The sequence below is a fragment of the Caenorhabditis briggsae genome (genome assembly GCF_000004555.2).
Source record: "Caenorhabditis briggsae complete genome, chrV, whole genome shotgun sequence".
Lineage (NCBI taxonomy): Eukaryota > Metazoa > Nematoda > Chromadorea > Rhabditida > Rhabditidae > Caenorhabditis > Caenorhabditis briggsae.
In genome coordinates, this window is record NC_013488.2 from 13,796,162 (window position 1) to 13,811,951 (window position 15,790).

At 37.8% G+C, this 15,790-nt stretch overlaps 3 protein-coding genes across 3 annotated transcripts; 1 reads left to right on the forward strand and 2 right to left on the reverse strand.

Annotated features, from left to right (window-relative positions):
- Positions 1-69: 69 nt before the first annotated feature.
- Positions 70-6,248, reverse strand: Cbr-unc-42 (the record flags this gene model as incomplete). Its single annotated transcript, XM_045238029.1, has 7 exons — positions 70-244; positions 294-466; positions 516-572; positions 2,088-2,223; positions 3,526-3,628; positions 4,318-4,432; positions 6,198-6,248. 7 exons carry the CDS (start codon positions 6,246-6,248, stop codon positions 70-72), a joined length of 810 nt encoding a protein of 269 aa, XP_045096759.1.
- A 2,398-nt stretch (positions 6,249-8,646) lies between these two features.
- Positions 8,647-13,230, forward strand: CBG19370 (the record flags this gene model as incomplete). The annotated part of the gene is made up of 7 exons (XM_045238030.1): positions 8,647-8,703; positions 8,937-9,067; positions 11,715-11,809; positions 11,855-11,988; positions 12,519-12,625; positions 12,673-13,078; positions 13,132-13,230. 7 exons carry the CDS (start codon positions 8,647-8,649, stop codon positions 13,228-13,230), a joined length of 1,029 nt encoding a protein of 342 aa, XP_045096760.1.
- Positions 13,231-13,321: 91 nt separating this feature from the next.
- Positions 13,322-15,653, reverse strand: CBG19371 (the record flags this gene model as incomplete). Its single annotated transcript, XM_045238031.1, has 7 exons — positions 13,322-13,483; positions 13,536-13,645; positions 13,713-13,773; positions 14,457-14,534; positions 14,579-15,075; positions 15,125-15,450; positions 15,499-15,653. The coding sequence occupies 7 exons, from the start codon at positions 15,651-15,653 to the stop codon at positions 13,322-13,324; spliced, it is 1,389 nt and encodes a 462-aa protein (XP_045096761.1).
- Between the last annotated feature and the right edge of the window lie 137 nt (positions 15,654-15,790).

Here is a 15,790-nt window from a genome sequence, read left to right on the forward strand (position 1 = left end):
GATTTCACACGCAATCGTAAATTATTGACTTTTTTCGATTAGAAATTAAGTGATTAAATTATTGGTTGACTAGATTGATGGTGGATTTGCACTGGTTTCATTTTGCGGCTGCTGCTGTTGATAGTTGATGTTGGCCAAAGAGGTGGCTGTTGTGGTAGCCGATGGAGTTGTAGACATTCGGAGTGCCAAGTGTTTTTGATAGAATTCATCATCAGCTGGGAACGAGGCAATCGAATGTCCGAAACTGCAATTTTCGAGATTAGAATTCCTGTTCGAAATTTAGAACAACTCACTTTGCAATAGGATTGGTGAAGGAATTCGAATAAGATGGAGATGCGGTTGGGTAAGGCATCGGCCGCTGATAAGACTGATACCAGAATCCATCTCGATTCAACGCCGTCGAGTACATTCCTTGTCTCATCAATGTGTTCGCTGGATTTGCGAGGAACGAATGCTGCGGGGTAATCTGTAATCATAAGATTTGGAGATAAGTATTTACTTCAATTCGTCATTACCTTATTCAATTGCTTCTCGTGTTTTCGATGCTTAGCACGACGGTTCTGGAACCACACCTGCAAGAATAAATTGGATTAGTATGATGGTTAAGGGTTAAGGTGATGGAGTGTCGAGATTTCAATCCAGCTGGATAGCAGGAAGAGCCAGCCAGGTGTCAAAACGATTACGTAATTGGATAATCGGAGAGAGAAAGGAATGAGGGAACTACAGTAATCCCATCAGAAAGTCATTAACAAATATTTTATATATTTATATTTCGACAATACTGCAGAACAATAACCACAGGGTTTGAACTGCTGTGGTATGCTGTTGCGTTCTATTGGGAAAGTGGTGTGGCACAGTTTTAGGTAGTTAAAATTTGGAATTTCTCGCAATTTTTAGTTGATTTTCCTTCTGAAACTTCGCCACTTCAATTTCTCATTGAAGCGCAACAGCACATCGCAGCAGTTCGAACCCTGTTAGCAATAACAAAACCCCTTAAACTAAACAGTAGTCTAAACGCTCTCTCTTCCCTAAATGTTAAATCTTGACTTCCTTCCCTTTTCTTCTCCATCGAATTTCTTTGGTCATTTCCGTTCTGTGGGATACTTTTGTTCCCTTGCTAAATGTCGATAGACTCCTCCTCGTCACATCGTTATAAGAAGAAAAACGGGGAGCACCCACGGATATTGAGCATAGGCTGGCGAAGAGAAACGCATAATTCAATTTCGGACACGACGCGCCTTGTCGCCACTTCTCAACAAAGAAGACGTTGGGGAAAAGAAGGAAAGAGACGGGTTACGGTAGTTGGTGATAGAGAGAGTTTTGAACAAATATATGGAAAATTGTGGTTATTGTTATTATTGCTCTGGGTTCTTGGAAAAAGGATACCGTAGCCTGGTTGCATTCCCGAAGTGAATTAGAGAGTTAACCGTATAACCATTAACTTTGAGCAAGTTTTTCTAAGTTCCTGTCAAAGATATGAAAAAAGTAGTCAACTGATAAATTATTTATCATAGAAGCACAAACATTTTATCAGTTAACCGTTTCTTGCTATCTTGCATAGGAGCCAAGAAAAATGAGCTTAAACTTGACAGCCCATCTGTTATAGGTTTTACGGCATGTTGTATTTAAGAGAGACTCTACTGAAAAGTTTTGCTGGAATACATTTCCGAGCTAGCCGATTTTATATTTCTCAAAATGTATACTTTCCCTCAATGCTAACCTGAATTAGAAGGTTCTGGACATCCCTGCCTAGTTCATGGACCCACATTTAGGTTACTTCTATCCCCAATTATTTCTATCTGACTGATTTTCTCATCTCCTGCTCATTTTTCTCTGCTACCAGCTTTACAAGCTCAATGACTAATCCCTGCCCAGATGTGTGTTAGGACGTGGTGGATTTAGCGCACAGTAGGTGGTCAGAAGGCAACTATCCTAAGGCAGCAATTAACGAAAAGACAAGAATACGAAGTGGGAAAAAAAGAATAAGAAAGAAGAAATGAAGACAACAAATTAGAGCACATGGCACTTAGATTTGGAATGTATTGTCTATTCATGGATGGAAACTAATAAGATATGAAAACTCTTACCTGAATTCTCGCTTCATTCAGCTTGGTAATCCGTGCCAACTCCTCACGAACGTAGATATCCGGATAGTGACTCTTCTGGAATGCGGCGTCTAGCTCTTGAAGTTGTTCCTGTGTGAACGTGGTCCGATGTCTCCGCCTGGAATTGAGACGCTCTGATTCGGGCCGCTCAAGGCTATACGGCCTGCAATTTTCAGGGAAAAAGGCCGTGGAGCATTGGGGAAACATAAGAAACGATGGGTGATGGGAGGAAGAGTACGGTAGGAGAGGGAATGTAGAAAAAGTACAACATATTATATTTTCTCTAACAGAGTGTCACCAAACCGTCAATTTTGAGCTCAATTATCTCGCTTCCTGGGAAGAATATCAAAATGTTATTACCTGATAAAATGCTCATCATAATATCACTAACATTTTATCAGTCCACAAAAATTTGATATCTTTCCCAGGAACCTAGATAATTGAGCTCAAAGCTAAGGGTTTGGGTAAGCTTCTATTAGAGGAAATTCGGTAACCCAGATCAGCGTTGTCACTTTTTTGAGTTTAAAAAACTGGAAGAAACTTTTGTTTTTTGAAATTGTTTCCAGTTTTCTTAATGTCTCCAAATACATATATTCTGAATATAAATTTTAAAAACCAAAATTTTCATCTACAATGATTTTTGGCTTCGTAGGAAGTTGAGTAGCATAATCATCATAAATTTTGTTTTTTTTCTTTTTATGAAAATTTTAATATTAATTTGCTTGTTCTCTGTAGATCCACAGGATACCTTTGGCTACAGTAATCGGTTTTATCCGTCTTACTCTCCATTATAATCGGTTTAATAATTACAGAACTTGTATTAAAAATACCGTATTTTTTATCATAGAAGCCCACCTAAACCGTCAAGCTCAATTATCTGGATTCCTGTGAAAGATATCAAAATTTCGTTAACTGATAAAATATTCATTATAATTTTACCAAGATTATATCAGTTGTCAATTTGTTTTGTATCTTTAACAGGAATCGAGATAATTGAGCTTCAAATTAACGGTTTAGGTAGGCTTCTATTAAAAAATACGGTAGGTATAAAAAATAGGTGGAAGAAAAACTCTAGTGGCCATGGCCAAAGATCCTAGAATAAAATCTACAGTAGCCTAAAAATATGCTTGTTCTCCGGATTAATTTTCTTGATTTTTAGTAACTTCTCAACTGTTTTCGACTTAAAAAATCGAAAAAATATTTGGAAAATTAAAATATTTTCAGGATACGGTAGTTTTCTATCTGGGACTTTCAGCGTTTCTTTTCTACCTCTCTGATGTTCTAGATACCTACACGATACCTGTTCCTCATTCTTCTACATAATTTCCTAACAGAACTTCTTCCCCCACTCATCTACCGTAACCCATCTCTCCATCACTCCACGTTCCTATTCCACACCCGAAAAATCCCAAAGACTCACCTTGCTGGCGTATTGGTGACCCCTGCGATTGACGATCCGAAGACAGAGCCACCGATTCCTTCGGTTTTAATCTTTTTGAATGCCCCATCTGCAACATGAAGAGCTTAAAAATTGAAAGTGGAGGGATAGTCAGAAGCAGATGTTTCAAGAAGAGGAAGAATTTCGAAATTCTAAAGAAACAAGGAAACAAGACACCAACTGTTTTGTGTCTTCCCTCATTGTCTTACCGTAATAATCCATTGTTTTGATGGGAGAGTTCCTAATCTTAGAGTACTAATCGACTGACTGAAGTAGTTGGGACAAGAAGAAGTAGGAAGAAGGAGGAAGAAGAAGACACACTTCGCGCACAAAGTCAAGAAGACTACTACTCTGTCCGAGTGAGCGGGTATGGATACAATAGGAAGGATGGATAAGAGTGAGCATCTGGCAACAGGCGTCATAATTGGCTCGATGGCACATGCTCCACAGAAGTGGAGGACCAGGACGACGACGTCGGGAAACGTCGGAAGAGAGGTATCACTTGATTTCTCAGTGGGATACCTTTGATGGAAGCCGTTGCGTAAGTGTAATAAAGATACCTCTTGACATGGTAAGACATAGGAAAAGAAGATATGAATAAAGAAGAGGGGTAGGATAAGCACCTTGGAAGAAGACAGACTGAACTGGGCTGGGCGCTCGGGAGAGACATCAAATATGATTCCGCAAATCTGATATATTCTGATGCAATTTTGTTCGTTTTGCCCCGAAGCTCCCGCCTCTACCAAAAAAAGAGGAGAAGAAGATAAGACTAACCTGAAGATGGATCCGATATCGGGCGAAGACTGGCAGAGACCGTATCCAGAGAACTCGGATAGTAAGCTGTGAAGTCGTGCAGAGAGACACCAAGATCTTTCACTTTCTCTTGGAACTGAAAAGTTAACTTTTTAAGAATTATAAAATAATTTTAAGGGGGCTTCAGGAATCAGTACATACACCATCATGATAGTAATCAAAGCCTTGGGTTCCGTAGTAGCCATACTCGGAGCTTAAATCTGGTAATAAGTCAGATTCCATTTTAATAGGAAGTCAGGAAATAAACTAGAACTTCAAAGTGATAGGGTTTTTGTTTCTTGGTTGTGAGACTTTCCCACAGTGAACTTTAAAGATTTCAGGCCTAACAGTAAATGTCATCTGGGACAATTTTCTAGCTTTTCTCTCAGTCTCAGAAACCTAGAAGTTTGTTTCACTGAGTGATTTGAGATTCTATGGAAAACCGAGATGTTTTATGCAAAAAGTTTCAAGTGATATCACAGGATGGCGCATGCCGTAAACTAATAGAAGGGTTCCCTATACTTTAACTCTGATTGTGAGTCAATTTATCTCGGTTTCTGTGAAAGATATCAAAAAGTGGTCAGCTGTCAAAACGTTTATCATGATATCACCAATATTTTATCAGATTAAAAAATGTTGATATCTTTTACAGGAACCGAGATAAATTTTCTCCAAGTTGATGGGCTGGGTGGCATTCTATAAGAGTGTTTACGGTAACTACCTGGACTCAATTTTGAACTAGCAAAACTTTTGAGTGAAGTGTTGTACTGAGCATAAATATGGAGTGCAGGAATTCAAATAATTCATCAATAAGCTGGCCAAATTTCAAATTATTTGATCAACTTTGAGCTGAGTTATCGCTTGTCAAAGTTGCTCCATCTCATTAAACTCACTACAAGAAACATTACGGCGTTCATCTTTGGACAATCAAAACAACACCTAGCCTTGAGGAATCGCTTTGAAAATTTTAGTAGCTTTGAATAAAACGTAAAATTATATTTCTACCAATTTTCGTGCTTCCAAGATACTTATGTCTAAAGATATACCGGTTTTCTTAGTCCGGGTAACTGTGCGCCACCCTGTAGGCTACAGGGATATTAGGTACAAAAATCCTAGATGTTGTTGATCCGAAATTCTATGATTGCTAAATATTCAATTCTCTGGTATTTCAGGATCCAACAACCAAACGAATTCCATAGTTCAGCTAGGATCATCAAGCTAGAATCATTGATGTCTTCTACACCATATAAGGACCAATTTATCTTTTCCTGTGCTCTAACTGAATTTTCTATTTTCACATGTTTTCTTTTTATCAGTTCTATCTCTACCTGTGATACCGTACCACCAGCATCTGACTTCGTTACCGCATATTCTCGGAAAGGTGTGTCATTCCTATATGACGCTATAGCTACTATCCTAAATAGAATTATCACGAACAGTAGTAGCTGATTTCTGAATTCAGAAAATGTACGATCTAGGAAATTCGAAAAGGGAAAAAAGTTGGGGTATCAGTACCAGAACCAAAGAAACCGACTGAGATGCCTCCGGAAGACTTTGTGTGTATGTGTGTGTATGTGTGCCACTGATCGTGAGAGCATCTAACAATCAAATTTCCATAATGAATTTATGAGGGGAAGACACACACACATACTCCGGGACTCCTCCCAGTCGGTCTTCCGAAAAACGACGACAACGTCTTCAGGAGACGAGAAGAATATTGTGCGCGCCAGAAAAGTTAATTATGGAGCTCTCGGCGACGACGACAGCGGCGCCACCAAATCGTATTACTGTTTATTTCGTTTGCGTCGTCCGAGACCATTGGAGATGGCGTGCGACATACTAAATGAGAGTGATGAGATTACCTGTGAGACAGTCGATGCTCCATTCGCTCCATTCAGAAGGTTGTCACTCATTGCCGCTGTTGGGTGAGTGAATGCAGAAAAGTGTTGAAAGCACGGGGTGACCGAAGTCGTCGTCGTCGTCGTGGAGGCGGACAGGGTTGCTTCTGAAGAGGAGAGGGGGCAGCTGACTGGTGGCCGTCCGCCTCCCTCCGGCTGCTCCTCCCATTCTACCGGCCACCGTACTCAGTCTTCGGGTTTCCGTCGAAGAGCTTCCAAATATAGGTAGCCCCGCCCATTTTCATCGGATTGGTTTAGGAGCATGGTTGAGTCGGGGGACTTGATTAGATTATCTTCTCCTCTCGTCTTCTTTCTTCTTTTCTTCAGAAGCTTCACGTCTTCATCTTCTCCTTCTTCTTCTTCCACTTAACGCCCATAGACGAATTCGGCGGTGATCGGTAGGAGAAGGGACTCTATAATTGAGTTTCAGCGGGTAGGGAATGCTGCCTCCGGGTGGCGATAATCGCAATTAGGAAAGGAAATGGGAAGAAGCAGCTTGAACGTTCGGAGCAAATTGGGTTGGAAAAATGCAGTGAATTCAATTGGGAGAAAAAGGGTTTAAAAAGACAGATAATTGTGAGAACGATGAGTGGATATCAATGGAGTTCTTTCTAGGGTGAACATTTTTTGATTGTCTTTTATATTTGATTGATAGAAATTCTGAAGCATGAGAATAATGGAAACTCAATTTATGGAGTTCAGAAGTATGCGTTGCTGGCTTCCTGAAAACCAAAAATAAAAAGAACCTCACATCATTTCATTGATTAACTCTGAAAGTCTTGATAGGAATTTTTTCTTCAAGTTCTATTATCTGGAAAATTTTACGAAGAAAAAAAATGAAACAAGCGGTCTATTGAAGCCCAGTATAGAATAATTTTCAGACCTGAGCCAAAATAAAGGTTCAAACATTTCAGAAGTTCGCAAAAATTTGAAATTCAGGAAGTTCGGTAATTTTTGAATGCAAAAACTCAAAAATTCAGGAGTTCAGACAGTTCAAATCCAAAAAAAATTGTGAAAGAAATTCCATGAAATCTTTTCAAATTAGGGTACGATAGGAGTTTGAAGTTAATGTTTACAACATCAGAATCTTCTACTCAAGAGAATATTGTTGGATTCGAGCCAAAAATGTTCTCGCAAGAATTGAATTATGTGTGTTGTGATGAGATATCTGATAAGAAAATTGATTTGGTGGAATTTTAGAAAATGCAAAATTTTCCTTTGGATAATCAGTTTTCGGAATGCCCTCTGTAAGCTTGGCACTCAAATTTCGACAGTTTGACCATCCGTTTTCAAGCAATTTTCCATGATAGAAAGATCATTTGTCAACATTGATTGAGAAAAGTAATAGGAGAATGCTCAAAAAGTGGTAAAATCTAGAAAGTATCATGATAAAAGAACTTTTTTGAATTACAGTAGTTTCCGTTTTGAGATTTGTCTGCCACTACAGTAATCTTCGATAATCTACCGAAACCTTTCTCAAATCTAGGTAAGTGTAGGATCATGGATACAGAAATCTACAGTAATACTGTAGTAATTCTACAGTAATCTTTTAAACTCGTAGCTGTGAAATCAAACTCTCAGAGAATGGTTTTCAGTTTTTTTTTTTCGACAGATCTGGTAAAATTCACTAAATAGTGAACAAAAGATGGGACTCCATTTTGGCAATTGAATTTTTCAAATAAATTTTATGAAGAATAATCTAAAGTTGAAAAATGCGCAATTTTCAACCAAGTTTTACTTTCAGCTCTTGAGTCAAGTACAAACACTTTTAATTGAAATTAAAATAACTGCCGAATACAAATTTTATCAGAATCGTTGTACAAAATTGCATGGATTGTCAGAATCTTTCTTTGGTTTGACACAAAAATTCTTCTCTGTTCAAAATTCCAGAAACATATTCAGAAGTTGGAAATGTTGTGCTACATCTTTTCAGACTAAAAAAGAAATTCATGTTTCCAAACATTTTCATTTGCAGACTATCACATGCCCTCACAAACATTTCCAAAAAACACATTTTTCCCTAAAGGACCACCCAGTACTATCGGACGTCCTCTATATGCTCACATCATCATCATCGCAATCATCACTCCCTCACATTTCACACTGATTTGATTTTCACGAAAAAATTGGGGTCTTCCTTCTTTTTCCTTCTTCTTCTTCTGCAAATTCTTCTAGCTGTCATTTCATCGTCGTGTCATCGCCTTCTTTTTTCCTACTTTCTCCTCTTTTGCTCTCGTTTTTTCTTCTTTTTTTTCAGTGCCGTCAAATTCCCTGCGTTCATCGAGAAAAAATTGTCCATCCGGAGACATACTCGTTAGTCCTCCATAGTTTCTTTCGATTCCTTTTGGTTTTTTGGTGTCTTTTTTATTCCTTTTTCGCCGAGTTGTGCTTTGAGTTCACTTTTTGAAAAAGAATGGCATCGACTGGACCCAGATGGAGTCTATATCCACTGCTAGCGGTTGTGGCTGTGGTAAGTCTATACCTGACAATCATATTAGGAGCCCACCCAACTTTGAGCTCCATTATCTAATTTCTTGGGAAGGATATCAAAAAGTGGTCAACTAAGAAAGTATTGGTGACATTATGACAAATATTTATCAGTTGACAATTTTTTAGTATCTTTCATGGCAACCGAGATAATTGAGCTCAAAGTTAACTCTTTGAGTGGGCTTTTAATAAATACAGCATTTCTTTTTGTTTCAGTTTGAATTCGCTTTGGGAGGATCTCACATAGCCTATTGCTCTCCTTTATTTTTCTTTTTGTTTCCATTTATAAATGCTGCATTCGGGTTGGTAACCGCGTTTCATGCTATATTTCTGAGATATCCCAATAGGTGAGTTTTCTAAAAGTTTGAAAAATAAGACTTACAGGGGAAGTGCCCGAAGTGTCCCCTCGCTTTTTCTTAGATATGGGTATCAAAAAATGTCCCTTTTCCGGACTAGCACAAAACGGATAATATAACGGATAATATATAACGGATAATACAAAACGGATAATATAAACAGGTTGAGCAGAATGGCAAAACTTTTTGTGATTTTTCTGAAAAAGTGGGTCAAGTCCATTCAAAAAATCATAACTTTGTACAGATTGAAGATAAAACAATATACTAAATTGTATTTTGTAGAACGGATTACAGGCTACAAAACACCTAATTACACCTTTGTTCTATCTCTGCAAAGAATTTCACTATGATAGGAAATGTGCGAATGGTCCGATGGTGTGAAACCAAAAAATGTCGATTTTCCAAAAAACACCTTTGGGAGACCATGTCTATCCGATTCCTTTTATGTCATAATGCACAACTGTAGTCTCAAATATACAGCTCACCGTTCATTTAAGAGAGATTTTTGAAAAAATAAACTTTCAAATGTCAATTCCATGTACCCCTATACATGGAATTTTTTAAACGCATTTTTCCATATAAGAAGTAGCGATTTTCAAAATTTTTAATTCTCGAAGGAATAAACAAAAATGGTCCAAATTTCTGTAATTCGTCACAGAAAATACTAAACTACTGATAAATGTCATAATAGATGTGTTTTTGTCCAGAAATACTTTATTTCAACGCAATCATGAAAAATATGGTTTTAATTACATTATTTCTATTGATTTTCAATTTCGCGAAAAGTTACGTGATGCACAGAAATTGAAGGCTTCGAATTCTGGGAATTTGGAAAATTTACGTGATGCACAGAAATTGAACGTTTCAATTTCTGGGATTTTTCACAGAACTCGAACGGTTCGAGTTCTGGGATTTTGGAAATTCACGTGATTCACAAAACTCGAAGCTTTCAATTTCTTGGATTCTGGAAATGCATGGGGGGTGTAGGGATTCAAGAAGGGTCGTGATAAAGCAAAATGAATATTAGAAAACTATCGTTGGACTTGTTGTTTTCCATAAAACGGATCCTTCGAGCTTGAAGATAATTTTTTTTCCATGGGAGCTCTATGTTGGCTGAAAAACTAGTTGAAAATTCTGAGTCGCATTGGAAGGGTTGAAGTCAAAAAATTTTATTCGAAACTTAAAGAAAACGTCGAAGAAAACTGAAAAACTGACGAAGAAAACGAAGAAAACTCAGTTTTCTTTTTTCATCAATAAAAACCCGTGTTGCCAATTTTTCAAAACTTTCAAATTTTCAAAACATCACGTGGAATCTTTTATAGCTTATGAACAAAAATGTTCCACTATCTCGATCAATTTCATTTAAAAGTACTGTATGTGACAAAGGGTTTTAAGCTTTGTATTTATATTTTGACTTCAACCCTTCCAATGCGACTCAGAATTTTCAACTAGTTTTTCAGCCAACAGAGAGCTCACATCGAAAAATTATCTTCAAGCTCGAAGGATCCGTTTTATGGAAAACAACAAGTTCAACAATAGTTTCCTAATATTCATTTTGCTTTATCACGACCCTTCTTGAATCCCTACCTCCCCCCCATGCATTTCCAGAATCCAAGAAATTGAAAGCTTCGAGTTTTGTGAATCACGTGAATTTCCAAAATCCCAGAACTCGAACCGTTCGAGTTCTGTAAAAAATCCCAGAAATTGAAACGTTCAATTTCTGTGCATCACGTAAGTTTTCAAAATTCCCAGAATTCGAAGCCTTCAATTTCTGTGCATCAAGTGTTCTTTTTTATCACCGAATAAATATATATTTGTGTATCGAAAAAATTATATTACAAGTACAGGAAATACTACTCGAAAAGGCTTTATCGTTTTTTATGTAAATTTGAAAATTTTTTTCGCTCCGCAAAGAAAATACGAAATTACTGAAACTTCACAGAAATTTTGGAAATCGAAGTGATTTGGGATGAAAATTGAAAATTTTGACAATCGCTCCTTCTTATATACAACATAAACGCTCTGAGAATGAAAGATTCAGTTGGTTTGGTTATTTTTTGACAGAAAATGATCAAACCGTGATCAAGAAGTCAAACTTTTCGAAAAAAAAAAATTCGCATGTTAAAAAATACCATGTATACATGGAATTGACATTTGAAAGTTTATTTTTTCAAAAATCTCTCTTAAATGAACGGTGAGCTGTATATTTGAGACTACAGTTGTGCATTATGACATAAAAGGAATCGGATAGACATGGTCTCCCAAAGGTGTTTTTTCGAAAATCGACATTTTTTGGTTTCACACCATCGGACCATTCGCACATTTCCTATCATAGTGAAATTCTTTGCAGAGATAGAACAAAGGTGTAATTAAATGTTTTGTAGCCTGTAATCCGTGCTACAAAATACAGTTTAGTATATTGTTTTATCTTCAATCTGTACAAAGTTATGATTTTTTCAATGGACTTGACCCACTTTTTCAGAAAAATCACAAAAAGTTTTGCCATTCTGCTCACACTGCCTATGGCACCTTATATTATCCGTTTTGTGCTAGTCCAGCGACGGGACGTTTTTTGCCACCAACATCTAAGAAAAGGCGAAATTTCAATTCGGGTACTTCCCCTGTTAAAAATTTTCAGATGTGATTTTTATCTTCAACTAACATGCACTTCAATCGGGTTATTTTTCTTCTTCTCTTCTCTAATGGAGTCGTACTGTATCAATGAGTTCAAATGTAAGTGTTCATATAGGAAAATATAGCCTAAAATATTTTTTTCAGATAATGATGAAACTATAAAAGATGGAGTTTGTCATGGGTTGAAGTATCGTACAATTGCGTTGGTTGGGTCTTGCAACGATTTACTTGCAAATTTGCAACTTTCGATTTTGGATAAATTTGGATGGGAACCAAAGGTGACTAGAACTTCAAATAGAGGGTGGCGCTCCGGACTAAAGTTTGTACTAGCATAAAAATTGAGTGAAGCGTTGTACTGAGCTCAAATTTGAAATACAAAAATTCAAGATATTCATCAGTAAACTGGCCAAATTTCAAATTATTAGATCAATTTTGAGCTGAGTTATCGCTTGTCAAAGTTGCTTCATCTCATGAAAATTACGAAAATTCTGAAAATTTATCAGTAAATTGGCCAAGTTTCGAATTATTTTATCAACCTTGAGTTGAGATATCGCTTGTCATGGTTGGTTCATCTTATGGAAATCACAAAAGTTCATCTTTGGACAATCAAAACAACACCTAGCCTTGAGGAATCGCCTTGAAAATTTCAGTAGCTTTGAATTAAACGTAAAGTTATATTTCGACCAATTTTCGTGCTTGTAGGATACTTATGTCTAAAGCTACAACCGTTTTTATCCGTCCGGGTAATCATTTACCACTCTGTGTAGCTCATTTTCTGAAATTGTCCTGTAAACACAACATTTTTCAGGAAAGAGATTGGATTCGATTGTTCACCTCGATTTCTCTGTCTGTTCTTTCTGGAATTCAACTTCTCATCTGCACCATTCTAACATTTTACAGTGCCATTGAAACTAAGTAAATCGTTTCATTTTTTATTCCATCGCCATGATTCTCTTATTCAGAATCCGTCTATACTCGTACCATTACCAAGTCGTCATATCAGTGTTGCTGATAATGATTTCGTTTTTCCATCTTCGATATTGCTGTACTTTCTTCTTTCTGCATCTTCCACTTGCCATTGGGTTGTTCTCCCTGCTTCAGGGAATTGTGTCATGGAGAACCAAGTGTCATGGATCAACCACTCGAGCATTGAACATCGTTGGAGCTGCGTTCGCAGTAATTCTGAATGCTACAACGAGTTTCGGAATTTTCTGCTGGTTCAATAGAAATACAGTACCCCATATGATAACAAGACATTGCCATTGGTTGTCCCACCGGGAAGCATACTGTATGAGAGTTGTGCATTTCACGCATCCCTATATCGACTGGTTGCCACAAGAAACAGAAAGAGAAATTGCTGCGATTCAAGTCAGTTTTCATTCCCCCTAAATATTTTCCCTTATCAAACCAAAAAGTTTCAGATCACAGTCCACACCCTTCTATTCATCTTTTCTTGCATTCAATTTGCCATTTCAATGCGATCAGCATTCTCGACTAAAAAACAATACTTGTATTATTGATTTTTTCAATAAAAAATGTTCTTCTTTATTTTTACATAACCGAGAGTATATGAGAAAGTAGTAGGAAAAGTGGAATGATTAATCAAAGTATTCACTTCTTCTTTGGATCACGAACAGTGGTGAACTGAATCGACATTTCTCCGATTTCAACAGCCTCCATCGCTTTGTCATCAAAGTCGACCCATTCCTTTTCGGAAAGATCAATTTCACGGAACGCTTTTCCAGTGTCGACACTATTGGCAATCCAATCATCCTGGAATTTTGAATTGATTTAGAGAAAACTGTAACCCTTAGTATCTTCTAACCCTTGGATCGAAATCAAATGGCTCAATTCCACGGCAATCGAAGATAGCAATCTGCTGCCATTCCTCGTTTTTCTCAATGTTGTAGCTCTTGAACAGATCCGGAAGGATTGCTAAAAAATTGATTTTTTGGAATTATTTTGAAATTCGTTAAACAACTCAAAGTGTTGACTCTTCCACACAGCTTGCACTTCTCCACAAGATTCGCTTCGCCACGACTTCCGGGAACTTCGAGCATTTCCTAAAAATAGAACATCTCTTTTCAGTTTTTGGTCGAGATTCCAGAAGAATTTCTAGAAGAATTCCCTTACATTGAGCACCACGTATTGCCAGTGATCTGGCGCCTCTCCGCAGTTGGTGCATTTCAATTTCAGATGCCAATGGAAAGAATCAGTGTTTTCCGGACGTAGCTCGGTGACTCCTTTCAGCTGACATTTCAACTCAAGAGCAAGAAACGGCTGGAACAGAGTCTATATAGCCCTAATTATTGAGTTGTTTAGTATTTATAAATAGGCAAAGTCAACGCTAATTATTATCTGCGCGCGAAGGAAGAAAGTTGGGAGCATACATGCCTTCTTCCGCTCTAATTGGTATTCCTTACCATTTTGTACGCGCAGATGGTCCTCCGGTCACCTAAACAACACACTTTAGAAAAGAAGAAGAAGTGCGAGAGGAATAAAAAAGAGAAGACATTCCCTCAGGGACTTCCCATAGAAAAGGAGAAAACGAGCAGTTTTTTTCAAGTTTACAAATATAAACATTTCAAGTAATCAGATCATTGTTGAGAACTGAATGCAGTAGAAAAATACGAGAGAAGTGGTACATATTATTTAGAATCAGAATAAATGAATTCCAGCTTGAGATTCTCGTTCTGGAGACTTCTTATTTCAGACGTTTCGAAGTTTGTGACGATTGATGAGGAACAGAACGAGTAGATGGAGTTGGTGGTGCTGGTTGGGATCGTGTGCCATCGCACTGTTTCATTTTGGTGGAGACTGAAATCTTTTACAAAAATTGTTACCTAATTTTAGAAAACTGTTACATACGTCGTGTTTCTTCTTGATTGCTGCTTTTGGGTCAGTGAGTTTTTTGATCCAATCCTCGCCTTGTTGCTCACTGAGAGTCTTCGCTGGAGATGGACGTGGTGCTCTACCTGGACGCTCCTTTTTCTTATGTTCTCTGGGTGGCTTTGGATTCTCAGCAGCATCCCCTCGACCTTCCCGCTCTTCTTGTTGTTTTTTCTTTCTGTCTTCGAGGAATCGTTGCTTCCGAAGTGCATTTCGTTCTTTCTTTTTCGCTTCAATCTTCTCCAATTTTTCTCTTTCCCTATCAGTCATTTCTTTATTCTCTTTTCTCGGCGGACCACCTGATGTAGACGCAGTAGAAGCAGCAACAGTTGGTTTCATCAGAACATCCAGAACGTTTTTCTGCTTTTCTGCCTTCCTGAAATCACGACGCTGCTTGCGAGCTTCGCCTTCGCGACGTCTGCCGGTTTCTTTTTCTAGGAAGTACTTCACAAGCGGGGTCTCCAGATGGTCGATTTCTGAATCATAAAACAGGTTAGTACTGTAACTTATGATTAAAAATTTTACGAGTTCTGATGTCTTCCGGTTGATTGAGCTTTCTAATTTGTTGCTCCAGAGTCATAATCGGAATCGACTTCTCCTTTTCCAATTTTTTACAAAACTCCAAATAGTAGGTATCAGTGAGAATGGCACCAACGCGAGAGTCTTCCTTGATTCGTGGGCGATCACACTTGGCAAAGTTCTGGTTGACACTTGCCTCGACAACTGCAGTCGAATCATTTCCACGGGAATCGACAAAGATGTAGCCGTCAAAACGACGCTCAAAGTCCATCATTGAGTCACAGTACTCGGAGAAGAGAAGGATTAGCGTTGCATAGGCAGCATGATCGAATCTGAAAAATTTTTAACTGAAATCACGGAAACCGGATTTCATAGCGTACGCGAGATTGGCTGGAAGAAAGTATGTATCGATGACTTCTTCTGGTAGAGGACTAATTTGTTCAAGAACCTCCTTTTCCGTCATATACTTTGGCAGACGGCGAAGCGCAACTTTCACTTGGTCCGGTGATTCGCGTTTTTCAGAGCGAGAACTCATCCTGAATATGATATGAGTTGCAGATTAAAGATAAAAATTACAGATTAAAAATAAGTTTGGAAAGTATTAAAATAGTTCCAAAAACAATTTGAGTAAAATACGAAGTAAGAGAGATATCAAAGTAAACTAATTTATTC